General features: G+C 48.9%; 1 protein-coding gene across 5 annotated transcripts in view; it reads right to left on the bottom strand.

Moving 5' to 3' along the window:
• Pqlc1 (PQ loop repeat containing 1) overlaps positions 1 to 25,592 on the bottom strand; it is a 38,800-nt gene extending 13,208 nt beyond the window's left edge. For 2 of the 5 annotated variants that reach the window (XM_005356304.3, XM_026783539.1), the window contains exons 1-4: positions 25,535 to 25,592; positions 24,741 to 25,073; positions 18,306 to 18,439; positions 8,131 to 8,184 (exon numbers count right to left, since the gene is read on the bottom strand). In XM_005356304.3, the coding sequence (XP_005356361.1) occupies positions 8,131 to 8,184; positions 18,306 to 18,439; positions 24,741 to 24,943 (391 nt within the window). In that variant the 5' untranslated portion in view covers positions 24,944 to 25,073; positions 25,535 to 25,592. The other 3 variants (XM_013349630.2, XM_013349631.2, XM_005356305.3) reach the window with 2 other exon arrangements.
• Between the last annotated feature and the right edge of the window lie 1,888 nt (positions 25,593 to 27,480).

The following is a 27,480-nucleotide window of genomic DNA, read 5'->3' as shown; positions in this document are numbered from 1 at the left end:
TATTTTGAGTGAGGTAACCCAAACAATTATCACATGTACTCACTCATAGGTGGTTTTTAAATATAAAGCAAAGAAAGCCAGCCTACAAACCACAATCTCAGAGAATTTAGAGAACAATGGGGACACTAAGAGAGACTTACATAGACCTAATCTACCTGGGAAGTAGAAAATAGAAAAAGACAAGCTCTCCTGAGTAGATTGGGAGCATGGGAACCTTGGGGGAGGGGAGAGACAGGGAGGGGAGCAGAGGAAAATGTAGAGCTCAATAAATATAAAAAAAAAATCAAGCAGATGATCATCAGCCCCTGAAAAGGCAGAGCAAACCCAATGAGAACAGGGTACACGTCTCTCAACTTTTCTCAGAAATGACAGCTAGAGGTCAGGGTACCGCCAGGGCCAGCAGTGGCACTCACCTCAGGGGTGGGGAGAAAGGTGCTAATTAATACTTGGCCCTGACATGAAGTAGGGCCCAGGAGACTGAGCTGTTAGGGGAGGTGAGCCGAGTAAGGACAGGCCACCCTATGACAGCATGGTACCACATGTAACCTCCCAGCTCTACCTGGCAAGTGGGACTGTGGCATGTTTCTCTCCAGTTCCCTAAGGTACTCAGCCCCACCATGGCAGACCCACAGCCCAGCTCCAGAAAGGTTTTCTGTGGCTGCCATACTGTCCCATAATATCTGTGGCAAAGACGCAAGTCTAGACTGTGGACTGGAGTGAGCAGGAGCCCAGCTGGCCACCCACACCTTAGTCTGTGAATCTGGGAGTGACCACTCTTGTCCTGAGCCTCACTGAACAAGGCCACCTCATGAGGCCACAGGTGATTCTCACCCAAAAAAAATATGAGCATCCCCGTGGCCCGCAGTCCTCACAGAGCCCTGGGTCAACAATCCAGAACAGCTCCCACCATCCTGGGGGACAGCGGCATTAGGGGAGACAGCTTTAAACCATCAGAGGAGACAGGAAATATAGTAGTCTGCCCCGAGCTGGGCAATTCAACAACTGACCAGGGTTCTGCACAGGAGACCAAGAAGAATCAGGCTCAGCAACGCAAGGGCAGAGCCACCTTGCAAACCCCCTCCCCACGAAGCACACACACATGTTGCAGGAGGTCTTGCTGTTATCTTAAAATTCTCTTGATGGATCTGACTTGAATTTGGGTGGAGTGAAACCTGGTGCTGCTGCTGGCCTATAGCAGGCTTGGGCCAGGTGGCTCTTGTCATCTCTCTAGGTGAGGCTCCATACCCTGGAATCTTGTGCAGGCTTGGCCCTGGGACTAGGAGTTGTGCCTGTCAGTCAAGAGTTCCTGTGAGCATTAGTGGCAGAAGGAAGGTTGTGCATGAATCTCAAGCAGGCTGGCTAGGCTTGGGGCTTTTTGTTTTTATTTTATTTATTTATTTATTTGGACATCGCCAAGTTAAATTTGGACTAGAATTATTATTTTTCCCTTGAGCCATTTGAAGTTGTTATTTCCCAAACACAAGGCTGTCTCTCCACAACTTCCCAGAGTGTTGATGTCAACAGGTCTCAGTGTGCTGCAGACAAAAGAGCCCAAATAGATTGCTGTGACTCTGTTATCATACCCCCAGGAGTGTACCCCCAAGAGCGGATCCCTGATTTGCTCTTGACCTTGGTAAAGGTGTGCTGGGCTCTGGTTTCTGCCTGTTTGAACTTCCTCTCTCTGGTGCCTGACATGGGAAGCTCTGACTCAGATGGTTTTCTGACCTAGGGTCTGGCCTGCCCTGAGGGCTCCAGGACAGCTGAAATGGCCTTCCTGGCCTTCCAGACCAGACTGGTGGTCTGGACCCTCCCCAGCACTGCCCTCACCCACAACAGACAAAGGACTGGCAAGGACGACTCAGCGACCCAGAATCAGTGTTCTGAGAATGGAGCCCTAGCTCACCAAGGAAGCTGGACAGCATTGCTGGCGGTGCGCCATGTTCAGTTCCCCACTCCTGGCTTCCAGAGAGGGTCCCCTGGGAAATTGACTGGGTGCACCCACTGCCTGGCCAGAGTAAAGCAAGCAGGGATGGAGGCCAGCGTCTCAATCTGAAGTTGAACAAATAAGGTTATGTCATGGCACTGCCGCTGGTGATAACCACATCACTGTGGCAGTGACTCCGAAAGCCAGGGAAGCTGGAGTCAGGGTGCTCCCTATGTACAGGCTGTTGGTGTTGTGGATGCTGTCTCTCTCTTCAGGAGTCCTTTCTGACTCTCCTTACCAACATACCAGAGGGTTGGAACACTCAACTCCAAGTTTTCCCCTCAATGGCATTGACAGGTAACACTGGAGGGTGCGGTCGGTCAGCACGAAATGTTCTTCCTTAGCGGGGCTCCCTTCAACGGAGAGATGAGCCGAGGAGAGAGGGTTCAGCGGCCAGGCCTGTCATGCCACCCTGCAGAGAGCACTCTTCAGGCCACCAATACTGCAGTGGATGACAGCAACCTCTGCCCCAAACACTTCCACACAAGCTCACTGCAACACAGCTCACAGACAGCTGAGAGGGCCCAGCAAGGCTCTGGCCCAGGGGGCGTCACAATGAACAGCTTTACCACCCAACATGGTGCCTTCACTTCCAACAAGCTTTAAGGTTCCTGCTTTGCGGCAGTTGATGAACAACACTGCTCGGTGTCAACAGTTAGCCCCCATGGAACACTCCACCCCGAGTTTATTCCTCGATGGCACTGACCGATGACAGCACCAAGGCCTGTGGTCAGCCTGAATGAAGCGCCTTCCCTATTTCTAACCCCAGGGGCTTAAGTTAAACAGAACAGTGAGGTAAGTACTTGCAGAGAACTGAGCTGGCAGAGACAGCTGGTCTATGCATGCAGCGGTGGTCCAGCTGCAGTCAGCATCTCTTCCCCTGTTTAGCTCCTCTGCTCCGGGCTCCAAGCCCAGCCAGCACACTAGGGACAGGAGCTCCACACAAGTGTACAGCTGAGAATACTGGGGGCCACCATCACAGAATCCACAGAGTGGGGACTCCCTCCAGAAGAAGACCAGAGGTCACCCAGGGCCTGTTCTCGGAGGAAGCTGTTGGCCCAAGAGGTTCACTACTGTTCTTGCTACCGGCTCTGGAGCAGCATCTGAGGTTTTGTCCTGGGGACAGGTATGCGGGCAGAGAATCCAAGCTCTCCCCAAGGGACAGATACTCAGAGCACAGGTGTGGGCTCAAGAGGGCAGCAAGAGAATGAAGATGTGGGTCCTGAATGACAAAGAGGGGACTGAGGTGGTCAGGCACCCAGAATTTTTACACTTGGGAACTAAGTTGGGAAGATGGCAAATACCTGGCTGATCTGGGTTACATAGGGCTACTTAGCAAGAAACTGTCTTGAAGGAGAAAGGAAGCAATAAGGATGACCCACAGTGCCCACTGATGTCCCCCAGTGCCCACTGCGATGTGGCGTCACCCAGAGTACCATCACATCAACAGAGCCGTCACTGCAGGTAGTGGAGGCCAAGTGCGGTGCCAGTGAGGGCAGAGCATCAGGAGCGCAAAGTTGACCAGAGAGAACTATCAGGCATACAGAAGATTGGACTCAGACTGCCCCGTCCAACCAAACCGGGACACTAGCAAATAAGACAGCTTCCCCCGGGTATGAGATTAGTGTCCATGGCTGTCACAATAGTAACCTTAAATGTCCAGTATGCAAACAGGAAGATGTAGTCCCTATAGAGGGGGAAACAACAACAACAACAACAAAAAAAAAAAAAAAAAAAAAGAAACATTATTTGTGAAGAGAGATTAGACTAAGCAGGAAAAAAAACCCCAAAAACCAAAAAAACAGCAACCAAAACAAAAACTTCAGAATAGCAAGTATATGTAGAATAGCAAATATATGTAGAACTAAAGGAAACCAAAGACTAGATATAAAGAACTGACAGAGGTCCAGGGTATCATCTCACCCGACGAAAGAGCATTTCTAAAGGGAGAGCAATCGCTGAGAACCAGGAGCAGCTGGAATTAGGCGGTGTCTGAACTAAAACTCATTATCTGGGCTCAACAAGAGACCTGCACTAACAGAAGGGCCAGGGAACTTCAAGGTAATTCTATGGACATTACACTGCCTGAAGAAGGACAATAACAGTGCCTATGAGAAACACAGACAGGGCCGAGTGCAGCAACACAGGCATAAAGAGCATCCTGACGGGGAGGAGAGAGGGAAAGAACATGAAAAGGGCTCGGAGTCTGTGAGCACAGACTCTAAACAGACCTGCCCGCCCAAGGAGCCCCATTACCTTCAAGTACAAAACACAGGTCCCCATACCTCACCAACCGCGGCTGAATGTCAGAGACAGAGACAAGATCTTGAAAGCAGCAGGAGAAAAATGATGTCACTCACAGGGAACCCCCAAGTAAGATGAGCCACTCACGGCCCTCTCACCAGACACAGCCGAATTCAGAAAGCAGAGGGGTGGTGTTCAAAGTGCTGAAGAGGAAAACAACCATCAGCCAGGAATCAGCTCCTAAGACAGCTCTTTACTGAAGGAGAAAGCAAAGTCCCCAGATAAAGAAGAACTGGGGAAACTGTTGCTTTCCCTGTGGAAATCAAGTGACATCAGAGGTCACGTGAACGGACCCAGAGGACAAAACTGGGATGTGTTTATAAAAATGAAAGACACAAATGAGTGGGTCCCACGTGTGATTCTGGCACAGGGGTAGGGTAGGAGGCGGGGGACTGCCTCGGTTGCACTGGAAAATCTGTTTCAAGAAAAAACATCCCCTTCACACACAAAAAGATTAAACAAAACTCTAAGAATACAAGTACACACATGCACGCCTTTCTTGTCTTAACCAGATTACAAAGGAACTGCCGAAAACCAGTATGTTATAGTACTATTGGGGATGTTTTAAAATGCCTTCCATGAGAGAGTTTCCAAAACAGCACAGGAGGAAAGCAATGCTTGAGGTGCTAACTGCAAACCCACAGACAGAAGGGAGGCTGGCCAAAACTTGTAAGGAAGCGAGACAGAGTAACTAACTTCTTCCCTCCCCTCATCTTTGAAAGGAGTAAAATCTATACATAGTAACAATTAGAAGATACAAGCTTACATTTGTAACATCCATAAACAAACTGCAAACACAGTCCTCACACCAGCAAAAAACAGAGGGAGGAATTAGGCAGGATTTTCCATTATCTCCCCCCAAAAATGAAGTTAGGACAAATTAAAAGGATTCTGACAAGCAAAAATCTGTATTGTAAGCCTCAGAGAAACTAAGGCTTTTTTTTTGAAAAAAAAAAAAAAAGCTATCAATCTATAGTTAAAAAAAATTACTAAAGGAATTAAACATCACACTATTAGTCAATTGTCTACAAAAAAACTATCTTAAAGTTAAAAGAAGGACATACAAAAGACAAAAATAATGACATAAATTAAAACATTAATTAAACATTAAGCAGGTAATAGGGTAGGAATCATTTTGATTTTTAGTGTGCATTTATCTGTGAGTGTGATGCTGTGCACACGAGGGTCAAAGGTCAGCATGTGAGAGCTGGTCCTTTCTTGCTGCCACATCACAGGGGTCCCAGGACAAATCGTAGGTCTCCATGCTCATCAGCAGTCACCTAAAGTGAACCTAACCAACTCACCGGTCCTAGAGTTTTATTTTAAATTTTGTTTTGAGACAAGCTCTTGCTATCTATGTAGCCCAGGATTCCCTTGAATCTGACATCCACCTACTGTTCAAAGCGTAACCACAGGTGATCCACAGAGGCTAGGCTAACATTAGAGTAAGGCTTAAGCCAGAACTGTGGGGTGGGCCAGCGACTCAGCTACTTGGGACTTCACGGCCTGCTTGGACTGCAGGGTGAGTTCCGCCTAGGCAACTGAGAAAACCCAGTCTCATGAGAAAAAAGGAGGCCGGGGCGTTGGTACCTCGGTGGTGTTGCCTACCCTGCATGGGGCCCTGGGTTCAACAGTGAGCAGGAAGGGAGACTTTAAAACAAAACCATATCATAGGAGACATTTTGCACCGACAGGAAAGGTCAGCCTAGCAGGATGACACACTACATAACGGCCCTAACAACTGTCCAAAATCATAAAAGCAACAACTGTGAGAAATGAAAGGGGAGGAACACAACTAACAGACACTGGGAAATTCCAGTGCCAACTTTCAAAATGGATACAGTTGGGCAGGCTGAATAACGAGGAAAGACCACAGGATCACTGTGAACCATGACTCAACAGGCACGCTCCTCCCCTCAACAGTGAATCCTCTCTATGCCAACAAAGACCATCTCCCGGAGGGCGAACACCAGAGGAGGGGCCTGGAACGAAGGGAACGAAGCTTCCCCTCAGAATAGTTGAATACATTCTCTACAGTGACAGCAGGCGATCCTAGAAACCAGCAAAGAGATGTGAGGGGTTCACAAACCGGAAGGGTGGGCTGCATCTTCAATAGTAAATGGACTGAAGAAAACGAGAAAACACTTTCAGAGAGGAAAAAGTACAACCGACCAAAACACATAGGAGGCCAGTCCACCATCGCAGGGTGGCTTTATGGCTGTGAGCACAGATGTTTCAGAGTAGTGGGGAAAAAACTAAAATCAATATCCTCCATGTTAATAAACTGTGGCAAAACCAGGTGGGAAACAAACAACCAAAGTGGGTGAGTCAGAGTGGAATTAAGTAAACTAGATAAAGAAAAACCAATAAAACCAAAAGTTGGTTCCTTGAAAAATCAATAGAATTGACATTCCTGTAAGTAGAGTAATACAAACAAAGGGTGGAGATGGGATTAAAGTCACCAGAGGTGGGAATAAAAGGACCAGCACCAAATGCTCAGGGGAGATTACAAAAGAGCACCAAGAAAAATGATACGTCCTTGCTGGGCGGTGGCGGTGCACACCTTTAATCCTAGCACTTGGGAGGCAGAGGCAGGCGACCTCTTTGAGTTCAAGGCCAGCCTGGTCTATACAAGTGAGTTACAGGACAGCCAAAGCTACACAGAGAAACCCTGTTTCAAAGATGAGAGAGAGAGAGAGAGAGAGAGAGAGAGAGAGAGAGAGAGAGAGAGAACAGGAAAACTATATGCCCACAGCTGGAGAAGTTTGTTGAGATGAATCTGAAACCCAGCCATAGTACTAATGAACCGTGATGGGTGAAGAAAGCAACAGAAGATCTAGAAGGGGGCAGAACAATAGGTGGAGCCGACACTGTTACCAGCCTTACCAGGTACTCGTACCAAAATTGTAAAGAGGAATTAGCCCAATCCTTCACAAACACAAGAACTTACTTCATTATCCAGTATTCAGAATAATTCTAGCCTACATTTAGGATATACTAAAAAAAAGCCATGGCAAGAAAAGGACTCCAGACCAAAAACTTTCCAGGAACAGAGACAAAAGAAATCCTCAGCATAGTATTAACAATGGCATCCAGCAGTTAAGAAGTAACTAGACACCATAATCAAACGCCAGTCACCATAAAGATGAATAAAAGGCAAAACTCACGCCATCATCTCCACAGCCACAGCACAGTGCTTAGCCAGTGCCGTCCACAACAGCAGAACAAACCCCCTCTGCTCGCAATAACAAGCGCTCCCTTCAACCGTTAAAGGCAACTGTGAAAAGACAAAGTGACCCTAAATGAGGAAAGACAGAAGTCGTCAGTAGAACCAAGAGTGGAACACACGTCTTCTCTCATCTCCATCCAGCCGGGGTGATCAGGGAAGGCGGGAAAGGATGCAAACTGCTGTCCCTTCTTGCAGGTGACGTGGACCTTTTATGTGGGCAATCTCAAGAAGTCCAGGAACTGGTCCAGAACCAACAGTCCAGGGAAGCTGCAGCATGGATCACTAGAAGCCGGCTTGATCGCTACAGAGTAGCAATGAGCAATTCAAGAGGGAATGGTGATGATAATTCCCTTTGCACACCATTGAAAAGAATTAGCTCGTAATAAACTTAAAAGCTTGCAATCTTGAATTTTCTGCATCCATTCTTCTTTCCTTTTGGTCCACCCCTCCCTTGAAACTGGCAGGTTCTAAATGTTCCAGGCTGAGAGCAGCAGAGCTGTGGGCTTAAGTGTATCATGCGTGAACATGCTTGGTGAAGCAGCTTGTGAGATCAGGTAAGTGCAGGGAGAAGTGTTGACAGAGGGAAATGAAGCCAGAGTCTTGCAGTACATACCCAGGTAGGGCCGCCTGGGGGGGACTTTGAGTTCTTCATCCTTACTGTCTGTGGCTACATTTAAAACGAGAGAGAAACAAAACAGAAAGAAAGGAGACAAAAACAGACTGTTTTTAACACTGGGAAGTGGGTGTTCCTGGCAGAGACACATTTCTTTAAAATCAAACAACAACAAAACAACAAAAACATCAAGGCAGAAAAGAGGTTTTTCTTGTTGTGTGTTCAAAAGTTCATTTTCTGAACTGTTCTTCAATCTACCCTCTCTCGATAAGACCCTCAGACAGTGCACGGGAGAACGAGGGAAGGGGACGAGGGGGAAACACCCACCAACATCTAAGCCAGCAAGTTCTCACTTTCTATAGCCAAGGGACATTAACTACCGTGGTGTGACAAGCCCCAATTCTCACGTCCCTAGAAGCTCAGGCAGCCTGGGATTGAGAACAGTTAATCTGGGGCTGAAATGCTCTTACAGGCCACGTGGTACGGCTATTTTAGAGCACACAGAGCCACAGGTCCACAGCCAAAGGGCAGCCGATTTCACGGTGAATATGGCAGGCATGGTTCAGCGACATCATGACGAAGAAACTCCACCTGCCTGGGCAGACATCTCACCTGGAACAGGTCACAGTACGTCAGGATCAATCAATAGTTATGCTTTAACCTCCCTGCTGGTACTGCACCAGGTCAACAGCCTAGAGCCTTCCATGCCAGGGCACCTCGGGCAACTGGCAGACTCTCGCTTTCTGGGGTTTAACCGGCTGAAACAGAGGTGAGGTCACAGGCTGTGCCCTGTCAGCACGCTGTGGAAGTAAACAACTGGAAGCTGACAGCAGATGACCTCTCCCCGAGGAGGTGGCTACCAAAGAGGAGTAAAAACCTGTCACCAAATCTGCGGTTTTCAGACCACAGGCACCACACAAAGTGGAGCCGTCTGGCACCCAGCTATGAGTCGAGTCAATTTTACTGGCGCCTCTTTTAAAGATCAAGACCCACAAATGCAGAACGAGAGAGAAAACACGCTGGAACAGTCGGGCACAAATGGGCAGAGCAAAGGCCCAAGGGTGGCCCAAGACTGAGTCGTGCAGGACATGTGATGCCCCTAGGCACCTGAAGGTCCTCTGGCCTCCTGTTTTCAGAGCCAAGCAAGCTTAGAGTTGAAAGCTGCTGAGAAAAGCACGACGTGCTTGCAGCCATCATGCACCATCATGCATCTCTACACATCTGTTCCATTTGCTGCTGGCATTCGGGGTCTGGATCCACAGAAACGGCTGGATGCCCATCAGGAAGTGTAGCTTGTGTCTTACCCTTTGAGTGAGTGAGTGAGTGAGTGAGTGAGTGAGTGAGTGAGTGAGCGAGCGAGTATGTGTGTGTGTTTGTGTATGTATTTATGTGTGTATGCCTGTGTGTGTTTGTGTGTGTCTGTGTGTTTATGTGTGTCTGTGTATGTATGTGTGTGTTTGTGTGTGTGTGTGTGTGTGTGTGTGTGTGCGCGTGCGTGCGTGCACACACATCCTTTCCAGTCCTCAGATGCTATGTGACTCAGATGCCAGTCTGCAACAAAGACACAGCCCAGGTTCTTCTTCCACTGCTTCAGTTTTAGGGTAACCCAAAGATGAGGCCTAGGGCTCCTGCGGGAGGTCTTAAGAAGCAAGTACTCATCTGATGTAGCTGTGCCTCACGTCCCAGACTCAGGAAGGCAGGTCTGCATAGCAGGACCACCTGGATTGGCAGGCTGTGGACAATGGCTGCAGGTGGGATGGATGGAGAGGGATAAAACCAAGGAGAGCCAAGAGCCAAGCGTAGAGCTGGGGTGGGAGGCAGGCTCAACACGGAAGTTCCTACCGTGACTCCCAGCAGCAGCAGAGAAGCTCTTGCAAAGGCAGAGTCCTTTCACACAGCACTCCTTAAAATCTCCCTAGGAAGGTTTACAGCTCAATGGCTCTGACACACCCAGAGGGGCAGTCACTGTGACCACCAATTTAGAACATTCATCACAATAAAAGAAAACTTAGCCCATAAATGGACCCTGCCCATCTACCTAGAAAGTCCCAACCTGGAGGGAGCTCTGGGCACTGGAGTTGAGACAGATGCATTTAACTATCTGACTTTGAGGAACAATTTATCAAATAACTACTTAGAGAAATTTAAAATGAAAAATACACTATAAATACAAATTTTAAATTAGAAAACAAACAGAAGTGAGAAACAAAGCCACTCAAATGGACACGCATATCCAGCTGGTGGAGCTTCTGGTTAAAGGCACTGCTCATGGTGACTCTGAGGCTCATCTCTGCCAGAACATCAGTGAACCCCGAGTGTTTAACACTCCAATCCATCCACTGCTCCAGCAACCACATTGTTGGTATCTTTCTTCTTGCTTATGGAAAGCAGCATGGGCTATGGCCCACATCTCAGAATGCTTTGGGTTCCTAAGAAACATGGTTGGGACACAGGTGGTGGAAGAGTGGAGCCCAGTTTGAAGCTGAGCTGGTTTCGCCACAAGGGCTCAGCAGGAAGAATCTGTGCAGTAATGACGGGCTCCTTCTCCAAAACACACCTCCCACCTCGACCCACTGAAAAAGCCAGATGACAGTCATGGCCTGTGCCAGCGATATCCAATACTAGAGCTCTGTGAAGGCGTGATCCAGCGTAGCCTAGAGCAGAGATGATGCTAGCATCCTGCATAAATGGAGCAAGGGTCCAAAGACCTTGACCCAGACATTCCCACCGGCCAGAACGACTGGGCACCAGCAAATATAACAAAAGCAGCCAAATAGAACATACCATGCCACCAACCGGGTTTGAATTCATATCAGCTTGATGGCAAAGGCATCATTGCAGCTTCTCCAAAGTCAGCCGCAAAAACTGATGGAGACCTCCATTTCCTCCACAGTCAACCCTAGCAGCTCAGTGATTGGATGTGGAACCTCTGGCCAGAGGTGCTCTAGCCAACAGAAGAACCAACACTCTGCATCCCTCAAGGTTAAAGGATCCCCTCAGGTGCCAACAACCCTGACAACAGTGTGTCCTCAAAACCTAAAAAGACCATCCTGGGGCCAGTCAACCTCTGAATCCAGTTACCTTTAAAATGCTTTTCTAGGACAAAAAGGGCAGAGAGGCATAAACTGGTATCTGAAGGGTCTACTGAAGGGTCCACCACAGAGCCTCCTGGAGACCCTCGGAGTCTGCAGCTCTGGTGTCTACTGAAGGATCCACCACAGAGCGTCCTGGAGACCCTCGGAGTCTGCAGCTCTGATCTGCTGCTGTTGCTGCAGAATGCAGAGATCCACATGGAATTGGAGACCAACAGATACACCACAGTTAATGGTGGACAGTGCAGGGAAAGGGGAGTTGGGAAGGGGTTCTAGATCAAGAGTAACTAATGTTAAGAAAAAAAGGCAAAGACTCGGCCTAGTGACTGAACAAAAAAAGATAACCAGCCCTCAAGAGTGCTCAGACCCTGCCTCAAGGGGACCACGTAGCCAAGTCAAAACGAACCACCAGAAACTTCCACAAAAACTGAATGTTTAAGTATATGGAATTGAACACTGGTATTTTGGCATGGGTAGTTTGACTGTTTCCTATACCAGCTTCTAGAGCAGGGGTTCTCAACCTTCCTAACGTGGCAACCCTGTAATACAGTTCCTCATGTTGTGGTGACCCCACACACACCATGAAATTATCTCGTTGCTACCTCCTAACTATAATGTTGCTACTGTTATGAATCGCAACGTAATTATCTGTGTGTTCCGATAGTCTCAGGCAGCCCCTATGAAAGGGTTGTCGGATGCCCTCCCCCAAGGGGGTCGTGACCCACAGGTTGAGAAGCCCTGTTCTAGCGCTACACTTGAACCATCCACAAATGCAGTGATGTCTGGAGCGTGCCTCAAAACACGCGGGGCTGAGCTGGGATACTGCTTGATGGTAGAGCACCTGGGCAGCATGCGCGGGTGTGGGTTCAAATGGGGGGTTACGGTGGGCTCCCAGTGTGGGCTGAATCACAAGTTTCCTTCGAGTCGCTCCCCACTCCATAAATGTTAAAATCCCCACCTGTCAAATCATATAAAAGCCCCACCTATAAAATCCCCATCTAGGCAGCTGGAGAGATGGCTCAGAGGTAAAGAACACTGGCTACTCTTCCAGAGGTCCTGAGTTCAATTCCCAGCAACCACATGGTGGCTCACAACCATCTGTAATAAGATCTGGTGCCCTCTTCTGTACTGTAGGTAGAATACATGCAGGAAAAACCCTGTATACATAAAAATAAAAATCTTAAATAAATAAAATCCCCATCTATCAAATCTTATAAAATCCCCACCTATAAAATCCCCACCTATCAAATCTTATAAAATCCCCATCAATCAAAAACTGAAACTGGAAACCTACAGGACAGGCCCACTCTCCATGGGCTCCAGAGGCACAGAGCACCTGCCTGGCAGGAAGAGACATCATGCTGTCTCATGGGGCCACCCTTATCCCTGCCTCCCCAGATTTGATATTTAGAGGCCCTCATTCTAAGTGAGCAGAGGGAATCTGGAAAAGAGTCTCAATGGAATGCGTGGCATTTTTAAGTTGGGTTCTAGTTTTGGAAATTACACAGATTTTGTGATAAGCCACTGGCTATAAAAGAAAAAACTTGGAAAAGGTATGAAAAGGTTTAAAATAGCCACAGGGACCCATTTTCCTCTGTTTTCCTCTGCTGTCCTCAAAGTCTACTGAGAGCCTCCACTCTGTGTGTTCTGTACAGCAAGACAATAATACATCATGTATTTGATGTTTTAGATTGCTCTCTTTCCTTTTTGTTTTTCCTTTTTTTAATTTTTTGATAAAGGAGTCTCACGGTGTAGCCCGTTTGGCTTACAATTTGCTGGAGTCTCACAGGTTAGCCCCGTTTGGCTTGCTTGTTGACCTTGAACTCAGAGATTGACCTGAGTTAGCCTCCCCGTGCTAGGATTAAAGGCATGAGCCTTCATGCCCAGCTGCTTTTATTTTTATTGTTTTATTTTTAATCTTAACTGGCAAATTGAATTAATGACCTTCAAAATAAAAGGTCTATAATACTGAGGCACCTGGAAAGCTTTTAAGCTTTTTTTTAAGGAGAACGTCAGGTTACAGCATTGCCTTCCAAGAAAGGCATGGGTAAAGACATTTTTAAATAGTTGTAACTCAATGTTCTCATCAATCAATCAATCAATCATCAGATGATAGAAGCTTAAAATTTTCCCAATTGTCTTAATATTACAGAGACTTTTAATCCTGAAGGAAGAGGCAAGAGGATCTCTCTGAGTTCCAAGTCAGCCTAGTCGACATACTGAGTTCCAGAGCAGCCAGGACTACATAGAGAGACCCTGTCTCAACATACAAATGTCTTTATGGGGTGGGGAGATGGCTCCGTGGGTACAGCACTTGCTGTGCAAGCATGAGGGTCTGAATTCTGTCCTCCACAACACACACAGAAAGCTGCTATGGCTACGCCAGTCTAGCTGGAAAACGCCGAGTTCTAGGTTCAGTGGGAGACCCTGCCTTAAGGAAATAAGGCAGAGTGCAATAGAGGTCACCTGTCCTAGCTAGTGTGTCAATTTGACACAAGCCAGAGTCACCAGGGAACATCCATTGAGAAAATGCCTCCGTAAGATCTAGCTGTACGGCATTTTCTTAACTAGTGACTGGTGGGGGAGGACCCGGCCCATGGTAGGCTGTTCTATCCCTGGACTGGTGGTCCTGGGTTCCAGAAGAAAGCAGACTGAATAAAGCTATGAGGAGCAAGCCAGTAAGCAGCATCCCTCCATGGCTTCTGCATCAGCTACTGTCTCCAGGATTCTGCTCTCTTTGAGTTCCTGTCCCGATTTCCCTTAATGGTGAACTGTGATGTGGAAATGTAAGCCAAATAAACCCTTTGCTCTCCAACTTACGTTTTGTGGTGGTTTGAATAAAACGGCCCCCATAGGCCCATAAGAAGCAGCATTATTAGGAGGTGTGGCCTTGTTGGGGTGGGTGTGGCCTTGTTAGAGTGGGTGTGGCCTTGTTGGAGTGGGTGTGGCCTTGTTGGAGTGGGTGTGGCCTTGTTGGAGAAAGTGCATCACTGTGGAGGCGGCTTTTAGGTCTCATGAGCTCAAGCTGCACCCAGTGAGGCTCATTTGGTCTTCTTTTCTGCTGCTTGCAGATCAAGATGTAGAACTCTCAGGTCCTCCTCCAGCCCCGTGCCTGCCTGCATGCTGCCATGTCCCTTCATGACAATAATGAACTAAACAAAACTCTGAAACTATAAGCCAGTCCCCATGAAATGTTTTCCCTTATAAGAGATGCCAAGGTGATGATGTCTTCCCAGCAATAGAAACCCTAACTCAGACAGTCTTCGTGTTTCATCACAGCAATAGCAACCCCATGACAACACCCAGAGCCTCCTCTGACCTCTGTATGGTGAGCACCTGCAGCATGCGTGCACACATACACGTAGCACAAACAAGTTTATACCAATTGGTTTTTCTCAACTTTTTAACATTTATGTATCTGCGTATATGTGTGTGCACATGCATGGCATGGCATACATATGGAATTCAGAGAAAAACATACAGAGGTTATTTCTCTCCTACCATGTAGGTCCCAAGGACCAGACTTGGGCAGTCAGACTGATGACAAGCGCCTTCTTACCAGCCCTTCGTTAGTTATTTTCACAGCCAGTTTGCCTGAACTGTGCCTCATGAGGCCCACAGGGCTCCACGCCCTATTTATGCTTGGGATGGTGCTCAGCGGCTCATTAGGAGGCACCAGCCTTCTGTGTAAAGCCAGCTGCTGGTGTAAAGAGAGGTACCTCCTACGGGGCCTCGGCAGCTGCAGGACTGAGACACTATGGGCTGGCACCAGAGTGCATGTCTGAGTTTCTTCATGCGCCACCCTCCTCCTCCTAGAGATGGCAGGAAATGGACCCCCCCACAGTTCATGAGAACTACACTCAGGAATACATGAAGCCCAGTGACCTAAGCAAAGCAGACACGAGCCCTGTAAATATGAATTGGACTCAAAACATGAAGTGCTAAAGACATAAACATCAAGAATTCTCTGGCTGAGTGTGGTGGCCCAGGCCTTTAGTTCCAGCACTTGGGAGACAGAGGCAGGAGAATCTCTGTGAGTTTGAGGCCAGCCTGGTCTATGTGGAAAGTCCTAGGATAGCTAAGAACCTATCTCCAAAAAAATAATAATAATAATAATAATAGTAACAGCAAAAATATAATTCTCAGACAAGCTCCACTGTCCTCTGCAGAGGTCGAGAGGTCTGAGGGCTAGTGACCCTCAAATTCATGAGGTGGGTCCTGTTCTAGTACTTCAAATTAGACTACAAAGGAGACCCAGAATAATGTTCTTCCTCATAATCACCAATATTAATCACATCCACAAAGGCCCTTCCTAAATTAGGGGGACATCCTTGGGGTCAATATTATGCCCATAATGGGTCCCTGAAAAAATTCATATTTCAGCCGGGCGATGGTGGCTCACGCCTTTAATCCCAGCACTTGGGAGGCAGAGGCAGGTGGATCTCTGTGAGTTCGAGACCAGCCTGGTCTACAGAGCTAGTGCCAGGACAGGCTCCAAAGCCACAGAGAAAAACCAAAAAAAAAAAGAAAGAAAAAAAATTCATATTTCAGGCCTAGCCCTGAAAACTGTGGTCTACTATTTTAATTCAACCCTAGTTATCAAAATGCAAATATTGCCTTATACACACATAGAACAGCACACAAGAGGCCAACTGGGACTCCACTGCCCACACACTTTTGTCTAGATCATGCTGTGGTATGACACTCCCAACCCTGGTATGTTCTTAGGGCTCCCTGCACTCACCACAGTCACCCGAGGTGAAGGGACAAGTAGAATGTGGTTGAGTAAACAAAAGCCACGCTCTACATCTGTTGCACTGCGTACGGTGCAAGCCTTCTGTAGCTATCATCTGACATGGGTCACAATCAGAGCCAAACCACATGGCAATCGAAGCCACGAACCTGTTCTTATATTTGCAGCCCAGAAGCAGTACAAACATACAGCAAGTCTCTAGCATCCTGGGTACAACTTAGGCGTTCAGCCTTCGCATGTGTAAGCATGGCTAGGGACCCACCATCCTGCAGCCACGATGGCATCTGTTTCAAGTGGACGCTGAGGCTCAGAGGGGCTCAGATCTAGCTATATGGAAGCCTGGGGAACAGAGAAGTAGGGCAGGCAGGTCATGCTTCTAGGAAGCAAGCCAGAGTACCATGTCGAGCCACGAAGCCTCAGCTCCTACATAATATCCTGTTTTCTCTAGAGATAGAAATCTTAATACAATCAGCACCAGCACTGGTGTCGTGCATCAGGAGGATGGGAAATAGATACTCCGGGGAGATAAAGGATGCTCTCAATGGGAAGAACTGATGAGAACACAACAGAAGATGGATGTGAGCTATCAACCTTATAGGCTTCTCCCACAAAACCAAGTGTGGCCACTTTCTACAAAGACAGAGATGGCATCAACTGTTTTACTAAAACCAGGTGGGAACAGAAACACAGAAGGATCCTGTTAATGGGAAAAAATAGTGACCAGAAATAAAAATAAAGAGGCCCAACGTTGGGCTCCATTATGTCGGGGTCCAGTGCTAGCCCCAACATAAACTATCTCTCTGGACCAGTGTGGAGGCGCGGGAATAAAGACACAACTCACATGGCTTTATCGGGAGGGAGATTCTCAGTGATCCCTCATGGAATCCTGAGTGTACATCCTGAAAATTCCTCTTGTTTATTCTCCAAACAGCCTTTATATCAAAAAAAACTCAAACTGAGGGGGAAATTCATTAGCATTCTGTTTCTTAGGTAATCAGGTGAATGGCTTTAGTCTTGTCTACATCTTTGACCACACCTTTCTATGCCCATTTTGTCAAGTCTTCCTCTCTTCCTGCTCTGTATACTAGCTCTGTCACATAGGCCTGAATTGGTATCTCTATTCAGGCATCCTCCAAATTACAAAAGAGAGCACAACAACATCTGACCCTTTGTTGGGGTAGCGACAGCCTGTCTGGAAGGCCACCTCAGGTGTGAATTATGGCTTGAGAGCCTGTCTGCCATACCATATAGAAATATGGGCCTACACCACAGCAGTTCCCAAACTAAACACTGAACCAGATATTTCTATAAGCAAGATTAACATACTCTGTTTCAGACAAGAGAGAGCTATACTAGCTCACTATTAGAAAGATAAAGGAAGGCTTTTGCTGGGTATGGTGGTATGTGCCTATAATCCTAGCACTGAGGCAGGAGGATTGAGAGTTTAAGGCCAGAAAGGAGGAGGTAGAGGAGAATTAGAACTAGGAAGAAGGGGCTGGAGAGATGGCTCAGTGGTTAAGAGCACTGACTGCTCTTTCAGAGGCCGCAGGTTCAATTCCCAGCACCCACATGGCAGTTAACACTTGTCTATAACTACAAAATCTCTGACACCGTCACACATACATGCAGGCAAAACACCAACACAAATAAAAGTAAATAGAATTAGAATAGGAGGCAGGATTTTGAGTCTTCTTGTGAAGCCAGCCAGCCTACGCTGACTGCAGAGTGCCAGATCAGAGCTTTTGGGAAGGAAAGGACAAAAACAGCGAGCATTTTGTGTTTTCTTAGCTGCCCAACGTCAAGGAGTGTCGTGTGCTTAGCAGGGGATGGCTCTTGCCCAGGTCCTCAGACCACAGAACACACAGACCCTGGGTGTGTTCTACCTTCAGTGGGTGCCTGTGCCTGTGAGGCAAGGCTAAGGGGCATACCGATGGGGCTTCCTTCACCGGGCAGCTGCACACAGACAAGACTCTGCCTTCTCCAGTTCCTCCGTGACAGCACGCAGTCAGGATGTGAACACAAGTGCCGGAAGAGGAGTTAAAACCTCACGCGATTCCAAGAAAGTCTTATCTTAATTGTTTCAAACTGTGAAATGTTTACAGTATGGAAAAATACTACTATCAATTACAGCCAATCGCCATTTAGGGAAATAAAAGCTACCTAGATAATGCTGAAGTGTCTTTTCTCTTTCTCTCTTTCTCTTTCTTTCCTTTCTTTCTTTCTTCCTTCTTTTTTTCTTTTCTCTCTCCCTCTCTCTTTCTTTTTGCTTCACAAGAGCTAAGTTTTGTCTGCTGCCTAAGCAAGACTTTCTAGGAGACGCTACCACCTACCTGCAAAGGAACGGCGTTTAATGTTCAGCTCGTTGGCCACCCGGACCTCGGTGCAGAGCTTCAGCATCAGCAGCATGGTGAGGATCATCACTATGCTCTGCCACAGCAGCGGGGACTCGAAGTGCCTTCCAAACCTGGGGAGGGAGAGAGCACGCCCGCATCAGGAGGGAAGCCGGCACCGGCCCTGCCGGCACTTCCACAGCCCGTCCTCCGCCAGAACTGAGCTGCACACTGGAAAGGAGGGCAGGGGAGAGTCTGTGCACACCACAGCCCTAGCACCAGCTGCCTCCCCTTCCAGGGTCTATATGGAACTGGCTAGAAAGGGGAAGGGCCAAGGGACCCAGGGCAGACTCAGCAGGGGACCTGGAACATCATCTCCAAATGAGGCTTTTCCAAAGCCACGTCTTCCCTTCATGGACTCTGTGACTTAGTCTCAGACACCCACCCAGGGCCACATATCGGTATGAGGGGACCCTACATACCTACCCTCCAGTCAAAATCTAATCTTAACCAGACAAGACTATTTCCAGACCACAGTAGCTCTGCTTCCTGCCTAGAGAGGAAACGTCTGTTAAGACATGTAGCCTCGTCCAATTTCCACATCCATCCTCCACTAAGAAGAGAAGGCAGTCAGGGGTACCCCACCAAAGGTCCTTCCTCCACCCCAGGGCCACCTTCCCTCCCTAGCTACCCCTCCCCCAGCCACTCTGGTGGCTTCCACTAGGGTTGAATAGTTTACGGACTGGGCCACCGGCTTTGGAGGGCAGAACTGCCACTCAGCAACCATCAAGGTCTGGGGATCACACCCTTGGCAGAGCAGAATTCCACCAGGCTGTGATGCAAAGACAAGCCCCAACAGGCCATCTCCAAAGGCAGGTCCCAACCCAGTCTTAACCCCACTGCAGCAAAGCACAAACACAGGCTAGCATTGGCCTCGGAGTTTGCTTGGCAAGAAAGTGATTTCCAAGACCTTAATTGGTGGTTAGCGCATGCAGTTTAAGAGATTCTACACAGCAGCCCAACAACTCCATCCCCTCCTGAAAACTGTGGGACCTAGCAACAGTGCCAGCCTTTCTCTTCCCCGTCCTGGCCCTCACGACACTGGTCTCCTGGGACAGGAGGGACCTCCAGGCCTTGTTAAGGCAGCTCCTGACCCTGCACAGGAGGGACACGGGGAAATGGTCCTGCAGATTCACAGCCAGCGCCAAGCCTGCTCAGGGACACAGCCTATCACATCATCCATGCGGCTGCTACGATGCCAGGAGCTTGCTAAAAATTAACACACAAACGAAAACCAAACCGGGTGAATGGTACACTCCGATAAATACACACTTGGGAGACTGAAGCCAAAGGACCATAAGGCCGTGGCTAGCTTGGACTATGAAGTAAGTTCCAGGCCAAGTCTGGCAATAAATTAATAATTTACACAATAAAAGCATCTCACAAAACTGCGGTGACAGCAATTTGTAAAAGATCAGCTGGAGACAGGGCGACAACCTTGCCTGTATCTCAAAGACTCTGTGGCCAGGAATGTGCATTCCGTGAGGAAAAGCTGTCCCATCATGCATGGCACACAAGTCCTTTAACTGACCCAAAAGCTTCAGTTCCTGAAAGTTGTGCCTACAAGCCCTTGGGTCAGAGAGAATCCTAGCCAGCTTGAGGGCCTTCCAAGAGCTCTGGACTTCCTGTAAACATCTCCCCACGGGGTGTGCTACAGCCCAGGGAAGCAGAGTCAGCAGTAAGGTTTTCCACGAGGGAGGGCATGCTGTAGGGAGGCTTCCCTCGGCAATGGGGCATGTCTCAGTTTCCTGTGGGGTAGCAAGCCAAGACTGTATCTTCCGAGTCCAGGACAGGTCCTCTGTGCAGGCCTCAAGGCCCAAATGTCCCCGGGGAGTTCAGAAGCCCCACAGACTAAGCCGCTGCCTGAGGTCAGGAGAGCATAGAAAACTGGCAGGAAGACAAAGAAAAGGGACAACCTGGGTACAGAGTGGAAACGGAGCTGGCCCAGGCAGACGAGCTCTGTTCTTAGGTATGTTCCAGGGTCCTGTGGTTCTGGCACTGTCCCCAGATCTCTGCGTTTATGACCACCATCTCAGAGCCTTGGTATCTTCACTTGAAAACTGTGAACCATAACCTCAGAGTTACTGGGAGACAGAACCAAGCCTTAGTCGCTCTAGGAAGTATTCTTCCTCACTGGCTATCTAGCTGGCAATTTGCTCACAAAGATGGTTACATGGGGAGATAACATGGGAAGGTGTCACTTCGGGTCCACAAGAGGCTGAAGGCACCTGCTAGTAGAAAAACTCCAGAGGAAAAGGTCAAGGTTTAAGCTACCACGCGGCACATCAAAGTCAATTCCAATGAGCTTGGTGGTTACAGGAAGCGAGGGTACCACTTAACAGGGTGCCAGCAAGCAGAGCTGAGGATCTGACTGGCCTTATTTATGGGAAGGCAGTTGAAACAGGGCACAGACTCTCAAAAAGCACAACTCTGAAAGGCATAAGGAACAAAATAAATAGGAAAATTTTAACATCATCAATTTTCAAAGATATAGAAAGGTGCCATTTCTTACCAAACTAATGCCAACCGTCTCCTCCTGAGGGTATCTAAGAACGCTGCTCCCCTCCTGCTAACTAACACACCTGCGGGCAAGGGGTGATTGCCATCACATAGCTTGGGATGCTGAGTTCAACCACTCTCAGAGGGAGGAAAGCTGGTACTTATCATGGGGAGGCATGTGCTGGAGCCAGGGGGCACAAGGTTGGAGAAATCCAGTAGCTGGTTCTATAGACAACTTCTCCAAGCCCCAAAGTAACAGAAAAACTCCTACGGAGGAGATTAGATATCTCTACAGCTACTCCCTCCATATCAAAGGAAACTTATGGCCTTAGTAGCAGCCTGTTACCGCCTCTCAGTGTTTCAGGCTCACAGCCAGGACCTGCTGCCAGCAGTGGTGGAGACTCAGCACCACCATGCTCAGATCTACCCGGTTGGGTGGCGAACTTTGCTCAAGTGGAACCTGGGCACCGGTCTTGCAGCCTCATCTGGCCCTTCTCTGCTTCTGCTCCCTATCTTGGTCTGCAAACTTGACATAAACGGATCACTCGGCCCCAGCATCTAACATCAAAAGTGCAAAATCCTAGAACTCCCGTTTCCTGGAGAACAGTCTGCGAAAGGGGAGTTCCATAACATGACGAGGACTCTAAGAAATAAAGGCTTGAGAGTTTCACAAGTTCCAGAGATCCTGGGTTCTCACAGTTAACTCAGTCTGAAGGACTGCCCAACCTAAACAAACACAAACCAAAAAAACCATGCAGCCATCCTCCAGTGAGTTCTGAGGGCTGGGTCCCAGTTAGTGTTGGAAAACGGCTGAAGGGGCTGGAGAGATGGCTCAGTGGTTAAGAGCATTGCCTGCTCTTCCAAAGGTCCTGAGTTCAATTCCCAGCAACCACATGATGACTCACAACCATCTGTAATGAGGTCTGGTGCCCTCTTCTGGCCTTCAGGCATACACACAGACAGAATATTGTATACATAATAAATAAATAAATAAAAAGAAAACGGCTGAAGGTTCTAATTCTTTCATAGTTTGGAGGGCTCCAAACTCATCTGGAGTCTGCCACATCCCGGACCTGCTCTCCACTGGGGGGGAGGGGACTGTGTGGACAGGGAAGGGGTGCATGCTCCAGTATTGCTCCCACTGAAGCATAGACACTGCAGCCTTTGGATGCTGAGCCGCGAAACCCTGAGAGGGACCCCAAGACTGAGGCTCCAGAAAGCTCTATGGAAAAGCACAGGAGAGGCCCCCACACCACACCTCAAAGCATCAGTGTGCCTATAGATGGGCTGCAGTGTCCCAGACACGGACCAGACTTCTGGCTTTCATCCTGTGAGCGCCCGGAAAGATACTTCCCAGGTGGAAACAGTCAGGAGGGCCAGGACCCTCAGCACCTCCCTTCCTCACAGTCCTCTAGAATGTTCTGGGAAACTGAGGCCCTGTACACAGGGCCCACAGGAGCCCTGAGTAGCCCAAGACATCCTGGGATACAGATTCTACTAAAGAGGTCATGTGTGGACAAGGGTTGGCCCCCACAGAAGGCAACTGAACACCCATGATGAAAAGTATTTGAGGTCTTCCCAGAGACCCCAGCACAAAGGCAGGGGGACCTTCTCCACTATGGCACACAAGGAAAATGGCCTCACTCCTGATGGCCCCAAAGCAGGTCAGTAGTCAAACCTCAGGCAGTAGTTGGAGAAAATTTGTTCCTCAAGCCAAAAAGTGAATGTCCTTTCCCTATGTAAGCTAGACTACACTGGGCAGCCTGCCTGAAAGCAAGGCTCCACCCTGCGCACACAGAACCACCAAGAAGAGTCTGCGCAAGGTTACACCAAAGGATCTGCTTCCATTCAACCTTAGATTTAATTAGGGCTACTTCCTTCATTGCAGGCAGTCACGGAGGCAGCCAAGCTGGGGACCTCTACCCTCCTCTCAGGGGAAAGCAAGAAGAAGAAATCTTTGAAATGCAATTCCCCAGCTTTTTAAAAAAACGAAAGTGAGAACTCAATGACCCTTTCCTTGGAAGTCACCTGGTGACCCCAGTGACCAACTCACTCCACTTCTATCAGCTCACTAGCTCACTATGACTCACAGACCCAGGCCAAGAACCCACTCTTGGGACACAGGGGGCCCGGTGCTGGGACAGAATGCAGAAGTGCAGAGCAAACTCTCTACTGGCAAAATGCAGGGTGGACGCCTTTGACAAAGCTCACTAAACTATACAAAGTGGGCGTGTTCTTATTTAATGTAGAGTTATTACATTTATTCCTGCATGTGTGGAGGTCAGAGGACAACTAACAGGAAGTAGCTGATTCTCTCCTTCCACCATGTGGAGGAGACTGAACTCAGGACTGGCAGCAAGTTCCTTCACTTGGAGCCATCTTCCTGACCTAGTGCGATTGGTTTTAACTGATTTTAATACTAGTTAGTAAAACCTCAGGTCATTTCCAACAGTCCACAGAAAGGTCAAATGCAAAGAACTTTGCCACTAACTCTCTGGATCCCTTCTCTCCATCCCCCTTCTCCCTGGCTCCCTTCTCCCTGTCCCCCTTCTCCCTGTCCCTCTTCTCCCTGGCTCCCTTCTCCCTGTCCCTCTTCTCCCTGGCTCCCTTCTCCCTGTCCCCTTCTCTCTGTTCCCCCCTTCTCCCTGGATCCCTTCTCCCTAGCTCTCTTCTCCCTGGATCTCTTTAGGCAACTGCCTTCATGAGAAATGCAAAGCCTTCCTATGTATACAGAGGATTTGGAATAATGGACCAGAAAGAAAACTACAGATATTTAGCATGTAATGAGAACCTTTTTTTTAAATTTCCTCTGAAAATTCATCTTCTCAAGTATGTACAGTATAGGTGTGGTGGTCTATGCCTTTCATCCCAGAACTCAGGAGGCAGAGGCTGGAGGATCTGACTTTGAAGCCAACTTAGTCTACAAAGTGAACTCCAGGACAGTCAGAGCTACATAGTGAAACCCTGTCCTAAGACAGCAAAAACCTCAAATACGTACGGTTTCAACAATCGTTAATATTAATCTCAACTTCCTCAGCAGAATGAAAATGAAAATAAGAGGAAGGTGGCCCAAGAAGGGCTAAAGAAACAGACTCCACCTTAGTATTATGGGGAAAGACTGACTTCCTACATGAAAAGACTCAAGCATGTAAGACAAGCAGCTGGGTGGTGGTGGCACACGCTTTTGAGGCCAGCACTCAGGGGGCAAAAGCAGGTGGATCTCTGTGAGTTCGAGGTCAGCCTGGACTACAGAGCAAATTCCAGGACAGCCAGGAAACCCTGTCTCTAAAAATAAACAAACAGCAATAAAAACACAGGCCAGGAGCCCCGTAGCAGCCACACGGGTCTTTAATCCCAGCACTTGAGAGGCACAGGCTGGAAGATCTCTGTGAGCTGGAGGCTAGTTCCAGACAGGTTCCAAAGCTACAGAGAAACCCTGTCTTGAAAAGCCAAAAAAAGAAAAAAAAGAAAAGAAAAAGAAAAACGAAAAAAGAAAGAAAAAAATCAGGTCAGGGAGAAATGACAGCAAAAGGCAAGCCCGGAGAAGAGTCCTGTCACTAACTCACTTTACATTTATTATTTTCTCAACCTGCCACCCCACTCCACACTCAGGAAAGGAAAGGTGCAAGGGTGTATCAGACAAAGGTAAAGCACGCATTAAATGAAAATGGAGATTGTATTTGACTCTCTGCTCCAGCCCTGCCAGTCTTCCTGGAAATGACGCTCAAGCTACTCAACCACCATAGAAGAATAAGCCTGTTCTTCCAGAGGTCTTTCGGGGAAGAAGACAGCTCCACTCGCTGCCACTTGAAACCCCAAGAACAAAGCCATCCATCTCTCCAGCAGCGCTCCCAGGTAGGAAAGTCCTGAACTTACCAGAAGAGTATCCGTAAAATATTGGCCACCAATAACACCAGGCATACGTGAGTGGAGAAACCGTCGGCATTCTGAGTTCTCCGGATGTCCCTGTACTGGGGGATGTATGGCACCACCCCTCCGAAGACCATGGCCCCAGCGGCCACCCAGGAAACCAGCTGGTGCAGCGGGACCAGAAGCCAATCCAAGCCTTCCGCTTCCATCGCCAGCACCGAGACCGCGCTGTCAGCCAGCGACGTCCACCTGGTCCAAGCTCCTTTGCGCTGAGTCCACAGGCTGACTGTCACCTCCACATGGCCGCCACTATCCTGCGCAGTCAGCCACCATCCCGACCTGGAAGGGGGAACAAAGGTAAAGCACTGACAGGAGCCGGACCAAGCAGGACCTGTTCGGGACTTGGAGTCTAGGCAGGGCCCGGGGGAGCAGCGCTCCCCACCCACAGCCTCGGAAGCCCAGGCTCCCAGGGGCGCGCCGCGGGAGATCCCAGCACAGCCAGGACTCGTCCTGCGCCCAGGAAAGCTGGGGAGATGGAGATGCACGCCTGGCCCTCTGCCGGCCTCCCGGACACTAGGAGTGCACCCCGCTGGGTTAGGGGGAAGGAAGGGTACACCGTCCCAGAGCGATTAGCCGTGGGGGTGACACCGCCCCAAAACGGGTTCAGCTAGTGGGGGGAGGGGTGGACGCGTAGCCCAGAGGGAAGCGTAGCGACCTGGACCCCGAGTCCTCAGGTTCCCCAGGGAGGATCCGCCAGACTGCGAAGAGCAACCAAAGTGAAGCAAACCCACGACCCTTACCAGCCACGCGCGCGCCGGACGGTCCTTCTGTCCCTCAGTCCCAGCTAGAGGAAGCCCCGCCCCGTGACGTCACAATGGCCGCCACGCCCACTCCAGGATCCCGCGGCTACCCCACTGGGTCCTAAAGCGCGCACTGAGAGGGTGAGACCCTAGTGGTTGCGGGCACTCAGCTCTGTTCGGCTGTGTGTCCCAGATTAGGAAAAAATCTACAGGGAGGCGCTTTCAGGCCAAGTGACCACGTGAACCCGTCTCCAGCTAACGCCGCGCGCTGGGCTTCATTACAGTGTAGACGTAATCCTGAGCCTCTAGCAGCTGAGAATGAGATACTGGGTGTTGAAAAAGAGCTGTCACAGTGGCCAGCTTAGGCCTAGGACGCCATCCTCTCCTGGATTCCAGGGGTCTTTGAAAGCCTCTGAACAAGCCTATGGAGGGTGGTAACCCTTACCCAAGATCGGAGCTTGGAACTACTCACTGACTACCCCAGGTGACCGACTACAGGACTGGCGTCAGCACGCTGCAATAACTGAGCCTCCTCCGTGTGTGAGGTCAGTCCTGCTGCAGGTCCTCACTAATAGGAAAAGAGCATCAGAATTTCCAAATACGCCTCTGACATCAGCCGGACCCTGGTAGGCTGGGCAAGTTGAACCAGAAGAACCCGTTGTTCTGCCTGTCAGTAGGGATCAATGCGATGAGGTGGCACATGAGAAGGTGACAGGAAACATATCAAAGTCTGCCTGGCGTCCTTCTGCATGGAAGGGACAACATTAGCAGGGCAGCCCCTGCCCCGCCCCCAGAACACAACTGACCCCCACCCATCTCACCAGGTATTACCCTTCGTTTCACCAGAGTTGGCCCTCTTTCCCAGGAAAATCATAAGACTTCCCCTAAGATCAGTTTCAAAGAAGCCTGTTTGTCCAGGGGCCGAGAAAACACAGGAAGTGCTTTCCCTCCGGAGGAGCCCACAGCCCCCCCAAACCACTTCCTGAATCAACACACTTAATACTCAACACCAGGAAGGAACAGGAGGGAGAGGAATAAACAGAAGGAAGCCCTGGCAGGACTGGGTGAAGGGGAAGTACGTGTTCCCATTTAGGACGCACACACACCCCACCCCCAGGCTCCAAATCTCAGGGATTCCCTTGCCTCTCTAGACTCTCACTACGCTGCTGTTGCTTTAAGGGGTCACATATGGTCACCTTGCTTGTCCTGACTATTCCAGGGGCTGTGGGCACACAGATGGAGGCATATGCTCAGCATATGCCAGAGGCACCACCAGGAGCACAAATAAGTGTACACAATCTTGCATTCTGGTCCAGCACTGCACACCCTGGTGATCTCTGGTAAGGCAAGCTACCATTTGGAGAGGTGAAGATGCTTTTTAACATATTTGGATGTGGAGCCCTTGGTGTAGAGTATCAATGCAAGGACATTCCCTTCTTCCCAGGGGCTCCACTAGCACCTGAGTCCCCGCCATCCCAAGGAAAGAAGCCAACAGATCTGTACAAGGCTGAAGAAGGGCTTCCAGACACAGTTCACTGCAATTTCTGACAGCTGAGCAAACTATTGTATGTGCGGAGTGGGGACCTTGTTTTTGCAGGTGTCACTGTGTTAAGCATCTTGAGCCGGGCCCACTCAGAATGGGAACTATCCAGGAACCAATTAAGTACAACCACATGAATCTTCACAGGAGACCGGACTTAGGGGCGAGAAGGCCAAAGAAGATGGAGCAGAGAGAAAGCTCAAAACGCAGCCTTGAAAGCCGAACTGAGCCAAAGGTAGTAGTCCATGGCCCCAGGATTTGGGAGGCTACTTGTAATTCAAGACTGCATTTTAGAAAGTATACATTATGAAGATATTTCAACCATTTTAGAATAAATGAAAAGAAACAAAAATATACTTAAATCTGCACACTCAAACAGTTACCCCCAAAAGAATTCTTTGACAAA

This window comes from Microtus ochrogaster, chromosome 18 (assembly GCF_000317375.1).
Source record: "Microtus ochrogaster isolate Prairie Vole_2 chromosome 18, MicOch1.0, whole genome shotgun sequence".
In the NCBI taxonomy this organism is placed as follows: Eukaryota; Metazoa; Chordata; class Mammalia; order Rodentia; family Cricetidae; genus Microtus; species Microtus ochrogaster.
The sequence above is the reverse complement of the archived record's forward strand: the minus strand, read 5'-3'. Positions and strand labels throughout refer to the sequence as shown.